General features: G+C 51.2%; 1 protein-coding gene across 2 annotated transcripts in view; it reads right to left on the reverse strand.

Moving 5' to 3' along the window:
* Positions 1-18,665, reverse strand: part of MGAT5B (alpha-1,6-mannosylglycoprotein 6-beta-N-acetylglucosaminyltransferase B) — a 66,321-nt gene that overhangs the window by 20,139 nt on the left and 27,517 nt on the right. For both annotated transcript variants that reach the window (XM_062506157.1, XM_062506156.1), the window contains exons 4-8: positions 8,360-8,472; positions 7,205-7,278; positions 5,649-5,819; positions 4,702-4,866; positions 3,996-4,165 (exon numbers count right to left, since the gene is read on the reverse strand). In XM_062506157.1, the coding sequence (XP_062362141.1) occupies positions 3,996-4,165; positions 4,702-4,866; positions 5,649-5,819; positions 7,205-7,278; positions 8,360-8,472 (693 nt within the window). The remainder of the gene's footprint in view (positions 1-3,995; positions 4,166-4,701; positions 4,867-5,648; positions 5,820-7,204; positions 7,279-8,359; positions 8,473-18,665) is intronic.

Genomic DNA, 18,665 nt, shown 5'->3' on the forward strand with positions numbered 1-18,665 from the left:
GCCAGCACCTGATACAGGCACGTGCTTCAAATCCAGCACTTTGCCAGAACTAGAATTAAGAGTCCAGAACTTGACACAGGAGTGATTAAGCTCCAGGAACACTTTGTAAAGCCCTGACCCCAAGAGGCATCAAATCCCATTTTCTTCGACTTTCTGTCCTGCTTTATGAGCAGTTAATTTTGAGGGGACCATTGAGAAAAGCACCTTTCAGTGTTTTTCTGAACTCCCCAGCAGCTCACAGGTCTGCAGCCCCTTCTCCCCCAGCCTCTCCTTAGCTCCAGAAAAGCAGCTGGACCTGCCACGATGACCACCCCCATGGCTCAAGGGCGAGGGTAGGAGCTGGAGCTTCCAGGAGCGCCCCTGGTGCTGCTTCTCCTGGAGAAAAGGCTGAGAGGATCCTTCCTGATCCTGCCTGACCCCAGGGCATGGGTGCTTCAGAGGAAAAGCCTCAGCTTATTAAAGTTTTCTCGTGGGCACAGCCATTGCTCCAAAGTGCTGCTTGTAATTTTCCAGCATCTACCCATGAGCTGCTTCATTAACAACTCAGCTCTGAGCTTTCAGGCACTTCCCACTCCTCCCCTAGCAAGCAACAACACCAGCACTGGCCTGCATTCTCACCTCCCTGAAAGCACTTTTGGGCTACCAACACAGAACCAGGGGTCTTCAGCAATAATCAAGTGTTGGCGTTCAGATTTGGGATGTTTTTTTTCCTCCCTGCTTCAAGACAAGGCTCAAAATGCTGCTGGCTGCCCACCCAGCACAAGTCGCAGGGAGAACACAGCTCCTGGCTCCCTGCTCCAACTCAGCAATTCATTTTCCTCCTGGGAAGATGCACACAGAGACACGGAATGGTTTGGGTTGGAAGGGAACAGATAACCCCGTGTTTCACCCCTTGCCTCTCCAGAGGCAAGCAGCTCACAAATTCACTGGGAGTTCAAAGGAGAACAAACACCTGCACTTAGCTCAACTACAGGAGAAAAAATAGCCCCTGGTAGGACTCAGCAGTGGAATTCACAGATCTTTAAAGTCGGTAGTGGGTAAAAGATAACCCAAATAAACTGGCCCCAGAAAACCAGGGCTGAGCTCCATGGCTGTGGTCTCAGACCTCACAGGGACATTGGGACAGTGCCCAGCTGAGCTGGGGATGAAGCAAGCAGATTCCCTGAGCTCCTTATCTTTGTTCCAGATTAGCATTGGTCCCTAAACCAGAGGAAGAACCACTGGACACACCTGCCCTTCACTGCTGGTGGCAAGAGGTTCCCAGCACATATGGTCACACTCAGAACAGGTTTTCACCCCCAGCCCTCCATCACCAGCTTTTTCGACCAGGGCCTTACTGCTCCTTCATTTTCCTGATCCCCAACGTTCCTGACCCAATCCAGACCAAATCCAGGCACTGCTGCATTGCAATCAATACAGATGCTAATCATGAACAGCTCTCAGATAACCACTGGCTGAAGTGTATGCAGGCAAATCTTCCAGTGATCCCTTGCCAATGATCAATACATGAAGAAAAATCAGCTCAGAAATTTGAAGAGACAAAAAAAAATAAAAGAAAAAAAATCAGGAGAGAGGTTAATCTGTGCTGAATAATTTATGGGCTCCAGTGGAGGCTTTGCTGGGTGAGAGCAGCTACAGCTCCCAGCCATGAAAAGAGCTGGGGTTGCCAAAGAAAAATACACAAGGATGAATTCAACGTTTCACACTGGTGGAGCAAAATATCCCCAAACCCACCCCAACACTGCTGCCTGTCCTGCTGCAAGGTCAGCAGGAGACACCCAGAATGGGAGAGGACAAATTCAGACCCAGTTTACAGAGGCACAAATCTTTGCTGCTTCGGGAGGGTGCAGGGGGCAGGAGGGATAAGGAATCAGAGTTCCCGGGCTGCCCCTTCCCCAGGGGCAGGGATTTAGCTTTGCTGCATCTCTGCAGCCCAGCTCCAGCCCTTTGTGCATCCCTGGCTCTCTGCACCCCCTGCCCAAATCTGTGACTCCAGGCAAAACCCCCTCCAGGCTTTAAGGAAGAGGCCAAGATTAACTCTTAGCACACCTCAGGACTAATTACATGCGTTCTGCTAATCCTCCCACTCGCTCCTGGTCGGACAAAAGCTTTTCGCAGCACTCCTTAGAGGTACCACCCAGCAGCAGGGATGTTAGACAGATCTGCAGGCACGGACCAGGACTGCTGGCACCACTCAGCCCTCCCCTGGCACAGACCCCCTGCCCCCCTGGTGCCACCCACATTAACCCATCTCCTGATGGGCTGCACGGAGGTGCCAGTGGTGACCAGCCAAGTGCTGGGCTTGGTCTCCAAAGGGACAGAGGGGATGTGGTTACATCCCCAGTCCTGCCCCCGCTCGCCTCAGCCCATCAGTATGGAAGTGAGCACTTGATGTGGGTGTCCAGCATTTAAAACATCACCAAAGCCAGGCACAGGGAGGTGGGGATGGTTTCTGGGACACAGAGAAGGGCAAGATGTGCAGCCCCAGCCCAGCTCGCTCGCTTCCCATCTCAGCTGCGAAGGGGAAGAGACGGAGCTGCCGTTCCCAGGCATCCCAAGGGACACATCCAAACCCACGTCAGAAGAGGAGCTCTCATCACTGCCAGGTGACGTGGAAGCTCCCAGGCTTCTGGCAAAAGCAAAATACTACAGGCAGCAGGGCAGCTCTCACCAAAGTCACTCCAGAGGGAAACGGGTTCTGCAAAACCACCCCGTGAGACGGAGCTCCTTCCCCTCCCTCAACAGCCACCATGAGGTTCCTCATTAAAAAACACAAACAAGAACCACACAACAACACAACCCTCCCAGCCAATAACTCCTTTCATCCTCGAGTACACGGGTATTATTCAGCACCATTCCCGCCTCTTTGAGGGGATGCTGCCTCTAGAACCCAGAATTTTTTTTTTTTAGTTAATTAGTTAGGAGCTAATTCCATTCATTAATTGTGAATGCTGCAGGGGCTGGTTTGGAGGTTTTTTGTTGTTTTCTCTCCAGGACTGTTGGGTTTTTTCACTCCCTTTCCAGCATGGCTCATTAAGTGGCAGTGGCCGATGCTAGCTTAGCATCTCCCAAAGCCTGCCCAGACCCCGAGGCAGCTTCAGGCTCTTCTTGATTTATAACCCATCTAATCTGCAATTTCCCTGGTACTTGCCCTCTGCTTGGGATGTATGGGGAGCAAACCTTATGAGGTGACAGAAGGCAGTAGTGTCAGCACAGTAATAACAGAACGGCATCAGGAGAGAGGAACAGGGCTCACCGTTTGCTTCTCCCTCTTTTTCCATCTAATATTGGCCCTTCTTGGAGGCTCTCACCCTGTGTTACCCCATTCCCACAGAAAGAGCCCATCCCTCTGTGGAAAGTGCCTCCAGCAGCAGCAAATCCCCTCACAGATCCCCAGGTCACCACCAGCATCTCCTGAGGAGAGATAACTTGGGGGCCACCAAGGGCAAGGGATGCAGCTTCCACTTGATAGCCATCCCAGCTGCTTGTCTTGTGATGGAGAGGGAGGGAGGGAGGAAGGAAGGAAGCACAGTCACTGCTCAGACAGCACCAGCAAAGCCCCGGGGACTGAGTGCAGCCATGCACAGTGGGAAGAGCCAGTGACCTGCAGGACACCTGCATCCTGCAGCCACATGGCCACCAGCCCAGCAGGGAGCACCCCTGGGGAATGGGGTGGGAAAGGGAGCTTTCCCCGGGCAGGTGTCAGGGACACAGGTGATGCTGTGTGCTGGCAGCAGGGAATCACTCTGCTCAGATCCAGCACTGAAGCCACAGCGTAGTGCCCTGCTCCAGATATGTCCACATCAGCTCCATGCAAAGCATTACCCCAGTCCTCCCCACTTTCCTGGGATGTAGAAGGATGGGATCTCTCCTAGCCACAACGCTGGTGGTGCAGGACAGCACCAGCACTGTCTGAGATGCAGGTGGGCAGAGCCTCCCCAGCCTTTTCAGACCTGGTGCTTCCACCCAGGACCTCGATGCAACCCAGCACCCACCTCTGCAGCTCCTTCAGGGAGACTGTGACCCTCAGGCTGTGTCCCAGCATGAAGAGGGCAGCCAGGATGTCAGCCCACTGCACCATCTCACCCAGAGGGCCTCCCTTCAGCACCCGCGGGCTGAAAACATCTCCTGACTCCTCTGTCAGGAAGCCAATGTGGATCAAGATCTGCAGAGACAAGGAGAGGGGTCAGCACTGGGGAAAGGGACAATTTGGGTTTTCCAGCCCAGAATGACTTAGGGTCTCTGATTTCCTCCAGCTCCTTTACAGGCTGTAATTACTCAGGCTGTAATGACCTATGTCCAATTAGCACAGACCCAACGGTCAGAGCTTGGCAGTTCCCTTTGACTTCCACTCCGTGTCCTGGGGCCTGGCTCGTGTTCTCCACGTCCATCACAGTCTGAACCACGGGCTGGATTCCCAGCCCACAAGGGCCAAAGGAAAAGGCACAACAAAAACACCCACAGGAGGGACAGGAACCCCAGAGGAGACCTGTCAGACTCCGATGGCAGCTGGACACCATCTCCACCCACCAGGACCTGTTCCCAGCAACGCCAACCCTGCCACACCCCAAATGCCTGTGCAGTCGTGTCCATGGACAACAGACCGACCCTACAGAGCCACACGTTCCCATCAATGAGTTTTCCTCTGAGCTGGCTCCCATCCCAGCTGTCCCCAGCTCTGTTCCCCAAGAACCCCCGTACGTGTTTCTGGTCCCGCTGCCGCCCCGCCAGCTTCTGCTCGAGGCGCCGCGCCGCCCGCAGCCACTGCTGGGCCAGGTGCCGGATCCTCTTCTTCATGAAGCTCAGGGACTCCTTGCCCGTGCCAATGAGCTCCAGCAGGCGAGCCAGGTCCCTCCGGAAAGCTGCCTAGGGAAGGAGCAAGTTCTGCACGGTGAGTGTAGGGAAAGCGGCCGCCAGAGGAGCCCCCGGGCTGCCCCATGGCATGGGAGAGGTTTGTCCATCTCAGCAGAGGTGATCTGAGTCCTTCCTGCTCTCCTGGAGCTGTTGCAGCTCCTCCACTTCATGTCTCAAATCCCAGAGGTATCCCACTGCACCCAGGGCTCCTGGTGAGAACCCAGATTCCTCAGCAGAGGAAAGGCATGGATGTGGTGGAGTGGGTGCAGGGGAGGCACAAAAATGATCAGGGGGATGAAGCATCTCTGCTGTGGAGACAGACTGAGGGAGCTGGAGATATTCAGTCTGGACAAGAGAGGGCTCCAGAGAAATCTTCTTGCAGCCTCCCAATACTTACAGGGGCTTATAAAAAGAGAGGGACAGACATTTTAGCAAGGCGTGTTCCAACAGGACAAGGGTGATGGCTTTAAACTAAGACAGTTGACTCAGACTAGATGTAAAGAGGAAACTTTTCATGGTGAAGGTGATAAAACGCTGGCACAAGTTGCAAAGAGAGCTGGTGGGTGCTCCATCCCTTGAAACATTCAAGGCCAGGTCAGGCAGGGGATAGAAGAGCCTGTTCTACTGCAAGGTGTCCCTCCCATAAAGATCCCTTCCAACCCCAACCATCCCGTGACTCTATGAAAACCCACGAGAGGCATCATGGCCCTGCTGACACTGAAAGTTCATTTGCAGCAGCCTCCCCACCGATGCCTCCCCCAAAAACCCCTGAAGCCAGACTGGGGCCACCTTACCTGTGCCCGTGGCTTTGGAGGCGGCGAGGGCACGGCCACCGTCCGGTTTCGCCAGGGCAGGGGGGGACAGAACCACTCGACCTCGCTGAGGTAGATGAGGAAAGAGCACTCGGTGCCATCCACGCCAAAAAAGGCATAGCAGGGGTCAGAGGTCCAGCGGGCCCTCATCCACTGCAAGGGGCAAAGAAACATGTGGGGTTCATGGAGGAGATGTGCCAGCCCCGCCAGCTGCCCCTGCTATGGAAAACCTCTGTTCTCCACCCCCTTTCTCTGTCTGGGAGATAAAAATGAAAAGCAGAGGGTGGAAAAAGGGCTGCAAACCCAGCCCCAGTGCCGCGGGGCTGATGTTCATCCACTCGGTGCCTCCAGAGTTTGCTGAGGGCTCCTTGGGTTTCCAGCACTGGTTCCAGCCTTGCCTGGGGGCACAGGCATTGATCCCTGGGAAATGATGCAGCACAGGGATTTCTTCTGGCTGGCTTTGCTGGGGAGCTGCTGATCTCATTGCCCCTGGAGCAGCAGGGCAGGGCAGCAGATCTGCCAGTAGTCCCCAGGGATGATTTCACACGGAGTAGAATAACCAAGGACCAGAGCAGCAATTTATCATCCCCCAGAACGGCTCTTGCCAGCCACTTCCTAATTCAACTACAAAAACAAATCTGCTCAGGGACAGGTTGCTGTGCCCGATCTGTAAAGCACAGCAATCACCAGGAGGGGAGATGGGATTACAGCCTTCCACAATTGCATTACATCCTGAATTTACTCAAACGGTGGAAGGAAAGGATGGCCAATGCCCGTGAAAGTGAAAAATCCAGCCCCCCACATAATTTTCTTATACCCTTCAAGATCTTTCCAGGGAGACTCGGCCCTGCAGAAGCCTGAGCTTGAAGCAGGCTGGGAAGAGGAGGGAAAAGGGTGATGCTTTTAATTAGTTGATGTAAATATGCTCTCTGGGCCAAGTGCCAGGCTGCATTCCGGTGTGAAGAGCAGGTGGGGTCAGGCAGGACATCTGATTTGAGATGGAGGTCCTGCCCACCTGAACGAGGTGTTGCTCTGGGAAGTGCTGGGCCTATTCCCCAGGCACCAGGGAATGCTCCAGCTATTCAGAGACAGAGCTTTCTCCTCACTGTGCTTCTGGCATTAAACACACAAACTGCAGGCAGGGAGGGCTGCAGGCAGAGGTGGTCTCACAGCTGATTGTGCTGCAGTCTGTGGCTTCAGTGCTTTGTTTCACTCCCACTAAAGATACATTTGGGGAGGGGATTATTGGGGGAAATGATCCCATTTCTTTAGCAAAGGCTGCCAAAGAAGGCTAGACACCTCCCTTGTGTTTTCTCTTCAAAGCACAGCCCTCTTTGCTTTCCACACCTTTGGCTCTGCTCCTCCTCCTCCCATGGGCTGCACCTTTCCAATATTAACAAACATTTTATTCTGGAAAACATCCCATTCCCCATTGACCTTCCCAGTTTAACCCCTAGGGTCACTGCTTTGGGCCCTTCCCCTCCCAGCAGCTCCATCCCAGCTGGAGACCCTCTGCCAGACAGGGAACCCCAACTCACCTCCACCTTCCCAGCACAGTCGGGGTACTTGGGGTCCCTGGGCACCTCACACTGATCCCTCCTGCCTTCCATCACTGCAGAGAGACAATTCGGGCATGGGGAGAGCTGGGGCATGACAGAGGAGCAGCTAAAAATGCTGTGAGGAGATTGGGATGGGATGGGATGGGATGGGATGGGATGGGATGGGATGGGATGGGATGGGATGGGATGGGATGGGATGGGATGGGATGGGATGGGATGGGGTTGGCAGCCCCCAAGCATATTCATTTGTGCCACAGCTGGGCTGGCAGACAGCCCCATTCCACTGGATGGAGCAGGAAATCAAGATGTGAAGCCTCTCCAGCATCCTTCCCAGACCAGGGAAGAAGCAGAGGAAACCACCCTTCCTCAATGCTGGGAATATTCTCTTTCCCTAAATCGCAGCAGGTCCATTTCCAGCACTTCCCTGAGTCCTCTGCCTAGTCCAGATCCCAAGTTCTACCTATCCCCACTCTTGTAAGCAGGCTGCAGGATCTAGGGAAGTACTTGACAGCCTTTAAACTGCAAACTTGCAATAAAAACTGTCCTGCTGAACTGCTGGAAGAAGACTCAGCCCCCAGGATGAGCTCCAGAATAAGCCATAAAGTGGCTAAAAAGGCATCAGGATCTTTTCTCCCTCCATGGCTGGGTCAATAAAAGCCACCACCCCTCCTTGAAGCCCTCCTTTGCCCATAATTGAAAAGCATGAGGTGCAAGAGGCAGTGGAAGGATCTTCTGCCTAAACAACAAGAACCACATAGGCATATGAGGAAACATCTGCAGAGCCCAGCTGCCCTCCCAGCAGTGCCACAGTGGGATGGGAATGTCTCTCCTGGTGCTGAATCCCAGGCCCAGTGAATTTGGATCCAAAACACCAAATTTTTCTATCCAGGTGCTTGTGCTGGCACTGCTCCTCACCTTTAATTTTGCATATCATTTCCTGGCATTTATTCCTGACAACCATTCTGATTTGTCACCACTCATCCCCCTGGCAGGCACAAGCTTCCCAAGGAAGGCAGGCTCAAGATCAGCCTCCATTTCTGAGACTTTTACCAAATTTGTCATGCTTGGATCTTCTCATGAGCACAGCAAAACACACAGGGCATTTGGGGCATGGGGACCCCCAGGGCCACTCACCTTTCCCATTCAGGAGGCTGTTCCGGAGAATCTGATCCACCTTTATTGCAATGTCCGACACGTTCTGAGCTATGGCCTGGATCCTCTCCATCAACCCAGCTGCTGGCTGGAACCTGGGAAAGAAACCAAATTAACCCTGAGAACTTGATGTCTCCCAGTGGTGGCACTCAGAGGTGCTCAGAGTTAAATCCGTGCCCTTGGAAGCTGTGAGTGGTTTGAACTTAGCTCCAGGATGAAACATGGGAATGCCTGGTGCAGCGTTAAACAGGCAAAGAAGTAACTGCCTTCCAGAAGGTTTGACTGAAAACCTGTTTAAATCAATATTTTATACATATTCTGCTGGGTTGGTTTTTTTTTTGTTTGTTGTTTTTTTTTTTTTTTTTGCGGTGTGCTGTTAAACATGGATCCACCTGTGCATTTTATGCTGGGAAAATATTAAATAGACTGGCAATTTTTTTTTTTCTCATTTCCAGTGTGCTGTGTTTGAAAATCCTCTACTATGATTATTGGCCTTGCAGTAGGAAGTTGTGCTGGGGGAAAAAAAAGGGAAAAAGAATAAAAACACAGAGAGAAGATAAAACTGAGGAGGGCTGAGCAAGTTTGTGGGCTTGGAGCAGAGTGATGAAAAATACACAGGACATGTGGATATCCTGAGCCAGCCCATCCACCAAAGGTGAGGATCAGTTTCTCCTCCCAAGGAACAAGTGACAGGACAAAACAAAAGAGCCTCAAGTTGCACCTGAGGAGATCTAGATTGGATATCAGGAAACATTTCTTCACTGAAAGTGAGGCCAGGCATTGGAACAGCCTGCCCAGGGAAGTGTCCCAAAAATCCCCAATGTGGCTCTTAGGGACAGGGTTTAGTGATGGGCTTGGCAGTGCTGAGGTTAAAGGTTGGACTCGATGATACCAGAGGTGTTTTCCAACCTCAGTGATTCTGAGATCCAGATGAGTGGATTTCCAGAACCCCAGCAAGGAGCAGCACAGGGCTGTGCAGGGACAGGGAGCCAGGGCTGAGCTGGGCATTGCAGCCCCAGCAAAGCCCACAGGCACCTTCCACCAGGGCATGAGGTCAGATCCCACCAGCTTGGATAGCTGCACGTGCCTCCATGGAATCAAGCCTGGAATCACCACTGTCCCGGCTGAACAGCCCCACTGAACTCATCTAAGGAACACGTTGTGTGAACAGGGAAACAGAGCCCTGTAGAGACGCTGGGGTTCAACTAAAACCTGGATTAACCTGGAAAAGGGCAAAGAGAACTCCATGCATCAGCAGTGGAGCCCTGCCAGGCTTGACAAGGAGTGAGCCCTCCTGCTCCAACACCTCTCCTGCCACTTCCACCACAAACAGACACCACATCTCAACGAGTTATCCCAGCAAATAATTTCCCTTTCTGCAGTGTTTGGGTTGTAAGTTTTCCCTCCTGCTGCCGCTGAGGTCGTTATAATACAAGGGAATGTCACACGCAGTGAGCAAAACCAAAAGGGCTACCTTGAATACTCGTGGTACAAAAAATATGTGCTGATGTCAGGCCCTTCGTGGTGAAGTTTTATGTTTGTTCTCCAGCAGATCAGTGAACCCGAAGGCTGGGATTTAAAGTACCTCTGTCCTCAAGGCTAAAAAAATCCTGGTTTTATGAACCGACACTGCTTCAGCTGTTGATTTAAAGTCCATTTGCCAGCAGTGAGCAGCCCACATTTTTCCTTCTGGCATGGTTTACGACCATCAATATTCAGGCTGCATATCTCCACAGGGAGCCACTGATCTTGGGCTTTTAAGAAATAATAATTAAATGCAGAGGACACCATTGCCCCCAAGTCACTTCCAACCTTTGCAGAAAATAAACCCCAGGTATCCTGCTGTTACTGCTGCAGCAGGCAGGCTGCTCGTGAGGCCCTGGGAAAACATGGGCACAAAACCAACCTGAGATAAGCTCTGCTTGTCAGCATGGCTCTGAGGAGATAAAATTGTCCTGGTCTGAAAGCTCACAAACCCCCATTTCTGCAACCCTTTTTCCACCAGCAAGCAGCCATCAGACCCTACAGGTGATGCAGAGGCACTCAGTAAACACCTGGGATGGGCAATTTAGGAGGAAACATCATATGGATGCAGTGAATTTAGAGCCAGTGAGCCCAAACTCCTGTTTTCAATAGGAAAAGGATGTGGTCTTGGTGAAGATGCTCCCCAGGTTTCTCCATCACTCATGGCAAGGAGAGAGGATGGCCACAGCCGCAGCAGCACTGCTCTCACCCTTCAGAGCACTTAGATCAGCTCACAGTCCAGCTTCTGCCTCTTCCCAGAATCTATCCCAATGCTCACTTGCTCCCAAGGAATCAGGTGAGTCTCAAAAACCAACAGCAGCCTCAGTCTTCACCTCCTCACTGATGACCTCCAGACCTCAGATCAGCCAGGGCTGAGCACTGGGCAGCCACAAAAACGCTCCAACAAAAATCAGGATCGTTATCCTAAATAAATGGCTTTTTCCCAGCTCCAACAAAAATCAGGATCGTTATTCTAAATAAATGGCTTTTTCCCAGCTCAGCCTTGCAGCCAGCCTGAGTCCTGCCAGGCAGCCACAGTGCTGGGTGAAGGAGCTGGCCCAGACCCTGTGCCAGCTTGCCCAGCTCTTGTAAAGCTACAACTGCCCCCCAAACACAAATATTTCACCTCAAAGCCCTTAGATGCAAAATGTATTTCTGAGCATCACACTCCAGTCCTCCAAACAAGCCAGGCATCACATGAGCATCACAAGGCTTTCCCCAAAACACAGAGGACTACTGGAAAGTGACACTAAAAATGTCCACCATGAATCTTGGAACAACATATGAAAGAAGAGGGATGAAGGCAGAAAAGTCTCTTTGAAACACAGAACCAGGCTCATATCTCCCATGCTCCTCACACTTGCATGTCAAACTGGCTGCCTCCAAACCCTCGTGACTCTGAGCAAGGAATTTCATGCCTGGGGAGAAGGGCCACGCTGCCAGTTGAGAGAGCTGACAGGTCCCAGTGTTTGTATCTGCCGGGTAACAAGGCCATCAGGGGAGCAGCAAATTTTGTGTAAGGCATTAAGGAGGTGACAAGCAGGTTAAGCATAAGTTACATCAGCTATCAGCACAGTGATTTGTCACCCAGGCAGGGGACAAGAAAATGAGGTGTTTAAAGGTATATCTCCAACGGGAAAAGGTTCTGTGTGCCTCCCAGGAGTTTGATGCCTTGTTGTTAGTAACTGGAAGGACAAGGGAAGTGGTTTATTCTGCTCAGTGATAACTCAGCAGAGCAGGAATATCCCACCATGTGCCAAGATGGCCAGCCCAGTGGGAAAAAAAACCAAAAATCTCCTTTCTTCCAGCACCACCACTGTCCAGGGAGCAGCTTTTTGCCTTTTCCCTTCTTGCTGTTTAAATTTTTCCACAGTGACAAGCTAAATGCCACCAAAATGGGCTGGCACTGTGCCAGCTATTGAAACTACACTAAATTACCACAGCTTTTCTAGAACAATTTTTTCCCTGGGACCTTAAAACCGTTTACTACAGCAAATACAGTACTTTTATTCCTAACCATCAATATAGATTTCGTCTTTATTATTTTCAGATTTATATTTCCCCCTGTTGATTAAGATTCAGATCACACTGTGCCTTATAATGCTCTGTATACAGTATTCATCTCCTTTCAAAAACTGCTATTAAGATGTATCTTTCCCCACTGACAGATCATTTGCCATAGAATATAGCCGGAGGTTGGGTTTTCCGTCACTTTTTTATGCATTAATTTGGTTCCCTTCACTTTGCTCTTGTCCCCTGCTCTGTAGCACCAGCTTGGATCCAGCCTGTTTATCCCTTTACAAGCCACTGTATTTTTATTGCCTTTTATAAAAGTGGCATTATGAAAAGATGAATCTCTTTCTCTTTGTGTGTTGTCTTCATAATACAAGCCCTAAACATATTTGCTTGCTCATCCGATATTTCTTGCTATTAACTTGTGAAAGCCATGGCTTTGGGAAGACCAATACAGATGGAGAAAAGCAGATGTTCTGAAGATAATACATCAACAAATTCAGCATTTGCACAAAGCAGTTTACCAAAGGATTTCCACTTGCTCACATCCAGTGTCTGTGCTGCCATTTGACTCTTTAAATATTTTTTTAAGTTTTTGCCCAAAGACCCAAAGCAGAGCAGAAAGCAGCAGGGCTGGTGCTGAGCTCAGGGGACACAAATCACATCCAGCCCCACAACAGTCTGCAGGACAGGGAGTTGAAATCCCACAGGCAGCACTGATGGCCAAGGGAAAAGGATCTTTCCTGACCTCCTGGTTCCTGCTGCAGCTTGTCAGGTGCTGCCTGTTAAAACAGCTGGACATCTCCAGGAGAAATGAGCCCCAAGGGCATCCTCAGCAGGTCACCCTGAGGGCTCAGGCTGCTCTTTCCATCCATCCATCTGTCCCTTCATCCCCAAACCCCTCCAGTGGGAAACACTCAGAGTCACCCAAGTCTGTGAAGTCACCAACTTGGTGGACGGAAAGTTCAGGAGTCCCAGGGATGTGGGGAAAATCCCTCATCCAAGTGCTGGATAACTAGAAAAAAGTCATTTAATCCCCAAGAAGATGAAGAAATATAAAGCTTTGCTCCACTACCATAAGAGAATACAAGTAAAACTCATCCATGCTGGAGGAAAAATATTTTTGGGAGATCCATGCCCTTGTGTGTATCTCCACATCTTCTCTGAGATGGCTTGTATCCAAAAATCCAGAAGCCAGGGCTGCCCATGTGGGAGAGGGCAGGACACAGACACATGGGGGCTGTTGGGTGGCTGATGCTCTGTCTAAAATTTGTGTCACAATCCCCTGACACTGACAACCCCAGCACAGGAGGTGTTGCAGCAGAGGCAGCAGTGGCTGGGGCAGGTGCCCTGCTCAGGAGGCTCAGCTGTGCAGTTTACACTTACTGGCCCTGTAATTCTGGATTTAATCCTCACCACCCCAGGGCTGCTCCCCTGAGCTTGGATGAGCAGCCTTGGACTGAGCTGCTGGTCCCTGTGGTGGGAGGGCAGCACACCTCGTGTAGGGCAGGGTGGGTTCCATGTCCTGCCCCATTTGGGAAAGGCTCAGACCCCCTGGCAGCAGAGCAAAAGCCCAAAGCTCTGCTTATGATCAGCAGGGTAGAAATTTAGAGTCATACTGGAGGAAAAAAAGTGCAGGGGCTGAGGGACAGGGCTGGCTGCTTTGTTCCCCCCTGTAGTGGAGCCAGGTCAGCAGTGGTGCCTTTCCGGACACCAGACAAGGACAGGGATGTGGCACCACAGGGAAGTGGGCTTATTCTTCACAGGCTGCTCCTGCCAGTCAAGTGGATGAGAAATTAAAATGAAATTTTTGTTTTTTCAGATAATCAGAGGACAGTGTCTGCTCCCAGTGTAATTTCTGGGGTCTCTGTACATCCCAATGTTTTCCACCTCAGGGTGATACAAACAGCTCGTCTCCCCTCCACAAACACCTGAGTAAAGACCTGAGTTCACTCTGGCCATGTTTGTATTCACTGGGAATTCACCCTGGGAAAATATCCCAGAGAACATGACTTGGGATGGGAGCATTCCTTGTAAACTCATTTGAAGCAAATACCAGATGATGCATGGGCAGAGCCCTGATTGAACTGCTCCAACACCAAGTTACATAATAAATCACATAATAAATACAGGGGCATTTAACTCACTGAACTACTTCCATTTATTTTCATTTCAATTGATTGTGGGTGATATTTCTCACACAAATACTTTTCAGAGAGACTGAACTAACCCAAAGCCCACAGCTGTACACCCCAGGGGAGGACACTGACATTTCAGTGAGCTGGCAATAAACTTCATGAAAAAAAAGATGAAAACCAGCTTTCCAACCAAACCCTGTAGCTCACCAGCATAGCCAGCAAAGTATAACCAACACATTAATTAAAATATTTTATCAATGCTATAAGTGCTTTGAGATCTTCCCCAGGCAGAACACTAAGCTGAAGCCTTGAGCCCAAATCTTCATTTTCCTCCTGACCCTCAGAGCAGAACTGGGCTGAGCTACAGGCCTGGGCAGCTGTGGGTTTATTTATGGGAACACAAGGGAACATAAAAAGGAGGGTTATGGGATCACCACTTTGTTGGGGCATAAATCAGATATATTTATCTACAGGCTTGAGTAGCCTGATGCAGGCTGGGAGGAGCCACCTTCAGTGAGCTGGGAAGGCACTGCCAGCCTCACAGTCTTGACTAAGAGGGACCTGCCTCAAAGTGAGACCAAAACCAGTGGATTTGATCAGAATCCTTGGGGCAGAGAATCCCCTGGGGCAAGGTCCATTCCTCAGCCCCCCTTTCCTTAGCCAGCTGTGTGTTTAGTGGTCATGCTCTGTTTAATTTTAGCAGGGGTATTTTGGCAGCCTCTTGGTGTTTCCACAGCCCACTACACCCTCTCCAGACACCCCTCTCCGCTGTGTCCATGCCCCCCAAGCTGGGAAGCCCTTGAGCCTATCCCAGTGTTTGCTCCCAGCTGCTCCAAAATCAGGGAATCTGATGGAGGTTAACAAGCTCTGATTTTCCCTGGAGGGTAAAGGCAGCCCCACACCACCAGTGCCCCAGCACTGCCCCTGTACAGCCACCCAAGGAAAACCAACCATGGCACAAAACCACCAGTGGCTGCACTTGGCTTCAGGTGCTCCTTCACCAAGAATGAGCCTCATTTGCCAGCCCTGTAATAAAGGAGGCCCTGGTGTGTCAATGCTTTGGCATGATATAAAATAAAAAAATCAAATATAATAAATTTTTAAAAAATGAAATAACCAGAAGGCAAAGGCTACTGCTGAATTAGGTTCAGCAAATTGAGCAGGACGTGCTGGGGGAGGTGCAAGCCTGGGAGCAGGAGGGGAGGGTGCAAGTGGCCTGGGCATACCTTGGTACCTGTCCTGTCACCATGCTGGTGATGCCCAGCACCATTGGGCTGTGGGGCTCTTCCATGAGGCCACAGCCCTTCTGGAAATGTGGGATGTGTGGCTGGACCCTGCTCACCTGCTAGCAGCACACAGCCACCTCCCTGCTCTGCCTTAGAGAGAAAAGCAGTTTATCTCAGCTGAATTCCCCCATTTACATCCTCTCCTGATCCTGGTGGGGACTCCAGACTAGCAGTGAGTCCCTACACTGGGCCCATCCCCTCCAAGTAACACTGAAATCATCCAGGGCCAGGCTGGAGACATCCTCAGGAGCTGGCAAGAAACAACTCACCACCTCTGCCAGGATGGACTGGGGCGTGGGACCTGTGAGGAAGGTGAGTGCTGGGGAGGAAGGCTCCTGTCTCCTGCTGCACCCCTGCTCTTGCAGCAGAGCTCAGCTCAGCAAAACAGCACCCAGCAAAGCCAGGCTGGACCACAGGATGGGTCTTACCTCCCTGGTCTGCTCTGAACTGCTTTCACCCCCTCCCCTTGCTGCAGCCCCCACCAAGCCCCTCCATTTGCCAAAGAGATGGGGAGGCAATGCACAGAGGGGTCCAAGACTTCTCCAGGCTCACCTGGGCAGCAGGAGACCACAGCAGCTGGCAGGGATTTCACTGCAGCCAGCTCACCACCAGCAACAATTCAGGAATTAATAGAGCCAGGCTGGCAGGATGCAGGAACATCATCCATTTAGTGTCATATTGCGAGACTTTTAATTACTGGGGGAATATGGAGTCATGTAATGATTACAAGAACAAATACTTAAAGTGTGTGGAAATTAACTGAGCCTTGGCAGTAATTAAGCTTGAAGATTAATCAGTCGTTAGCAAATAACACCCTTTGCAGTCTAACCACCATGTGGGAGAGAGGGATGACCAGGGATGGCAGTGCTGCAGACCCCAGCCTTCCCTTCTGCCATGTCCCTGTGGGATGAGGTGGCCAGGGGCAGCCCAGCTCCTGGAAAAGGTGTTCTCCAAGCCCCAGCACTGCTGGGTTACGGTGCCAGCTTGGGTCAGCACTTCAGACCCCCTCCTCCCCTCCCAAGCACTTTTCAGAGAGAGATCAACGCTTCCCCTGCAAACTAATGTTTTCCTCGCCCAGTAAACAGCTCTCCAGGAGTCTTCCATAAGTACTCCTAATTTCCTTCCTCTCTGATGATTTACGAGGGTTGCATTCAATTAACAGCAGTATTGATTTTCCCGCAGCTGACTGGCAGGCTGCTCACCCTCGTTAGGGAATCCATCCTTCCCTTCCCAGCACAGGCAGGGTGCAGGCAGCAGGGAGCCCAGGCAGGGCTGGAGAAGGGATCCAGCAACACCTGGGCTTCACAGGTGCAGCCTGTGTCCTTATCCCAGTGTGACATCCCACAAAACCTTTGGGCAGTTCTTCTAAGGGGAAGAAAATTAGAGTGGGATATTTGGGTTTTCCAAGAGTTTTATCTAAAGCATTGCAAGGGGCTGATGGGCTAGAAATGGAGGCACCTGTGGAATATTCAGACAGCTCCTAGGGAGCAAGAAAGATTTTGGAGCAACATGCAGCTTGGAAAGCTGGGAGGCTTTCCACAGCAGGCCATTAATTCCATCCTGTATATACAGATTTTCCTCATACTTTCCAAGGGGTAAAGCCACCCCAAGCCTCTGCTGGAGAGCTACAGTGCTCACAGGTTATTTCATAAAGCTCAGCAAAGCCTTCACCTCCTTCCTCTCAGCTGGGGTTCTGCAAAACCCAGCCCTTCTGATGCCATTGGGGATCCAGCCTTAAGCAGGAGAGCACTTTGTAAAAACAAGAATTAATCCACTTTTGGGCAACTGGAACCACAAAGCCCACGCTGAGTGGAAAGGCAGCAGCCGTGCCAAGCAGAGATGCTTTGAAGACTAAAATCCCTTTGAAATTAGTACCCTTTAATTGTATTATCTTTCCCTGACAGCCTCAAGTCGGTCACTGGTGATCAAAGAGACAGAGACAGGGAGGGAAGGAGACAAGCCCTTGGTGGAATCCTGGGATGCTAAGGAGGAACAGCCCCCAGGTGTCTCCATGGGGCTGATCCCGGCCCAGGAGTCATTGCTGGGTCCTGGTGCAGCTGGAGATGCCCAATCCCACCTCAGCACAGGGGTCCCCAGGACTGCAGCTGGTTACCCTCCAAGGACAGGGACCTCAGCACCCGAACTCCACAGGGTTCCACACCAGCTGCCTTTGGATTCCCCCTGGGATGCTCTGCTCAGCTCCAGAGGGCACCCAAAGCTGTGGAATCGGCACAGAGCCAGGCTCTGCTCAGAGCAGAGCAGCTCTCTGCCCTTCCAGCTGCCTCATGCACCCCTTCAAGGGGCACCAGGGACCAGGACAAGCCAAGAAAGGTCACCCTAGATGTGGCAGCAGAGGTGGAGCCACTCAAACCTGCTGAGACCAGGAGAGCTGTAACACTTCCAACACATCCACAGCTCTCAGCCAGACCCAGGGCTGCAGGGAAGGAAGGGAGAGCTCAGGAAGTGCTTCCCAGGTTTGACAAATGCTGTCAGTGCTTCATTAGGGACTGCCACAGCAAAATCCCACCCACAAGAAACTCCCTCATGGTGGCTGTATCACCTGGAGATGCTCTGCTCCATGACCAGAACCAGATCTTCAGAGGCCAGGTGAGAATAAAGGGAGGAGACAGATGGTTTGGGTGCAGAATCGAGTGAAAAATAATTGATTTCTCTTTAGGGGTGATTTATAAGGACAAAAAGGTGATAAACCCATTGCCCCTGACTTTCCATTCCTGAAAATTAAGACATCTGTAATCTCAACCACTCAGGCCCATCTGAGCACACACACACAACCTGAAGCTCTTTTGACTGGGTCCATCAGCTCCCACCCTCTCTGGTCTCTGCAAGCGATGGCCCCAGAGTCATCACTCACACAGCAGTTCTGAAACACCAAATCCCCTCCTGCACCCATTGCTACCAGCCCACAGAAACGCTTTTAAGGTTATCTCTTGGCTGCTGGTGTAGAGAAAGAACCATCACCTGAAATTACTGGTTGTTTTAACACAAGATTGGCCAAGAAAATCGTTAAATGTGAGCAAGTTCCTTCCAGTGGCTGGCTGTAATAGTCCTGTCCACTCCTCTCTGGGATTATTGCTGGTCTCATTCACTTGGGTACCAGCCAGCCTCGGAAGAACAAAATCCCCAGCACCTACCATGGCTGAGGCAAATTATATTTTCTCAGTGCTGGAAATGATGCTACATAAAAGGCAGGACCACGCATTCCACGGCTGCCTGTGCAGCTCTAACTCAGGTGTGCAGGTACTGTGGCAGAGCTCAGCCTTTAATTACAGGCTCACTTACTCTGTTTTTCATTACAGGCACAAAAGA

The sequence above is a fragment of the Cinclus cinclus genome, chromosome 20 (genome assembly GCF_963662255.1).
Source record: "Cinclus cinclus chromosome 20, bCinCin1.1, whole genome shotgun sequence".
NCBI classification, from domain to species: domain Eukaryota; kingdom Metazoa; phylum Chordata; class Aves; order Passeriformes; family Cinclidae; genus Cinclus; species Cinclus cinclus.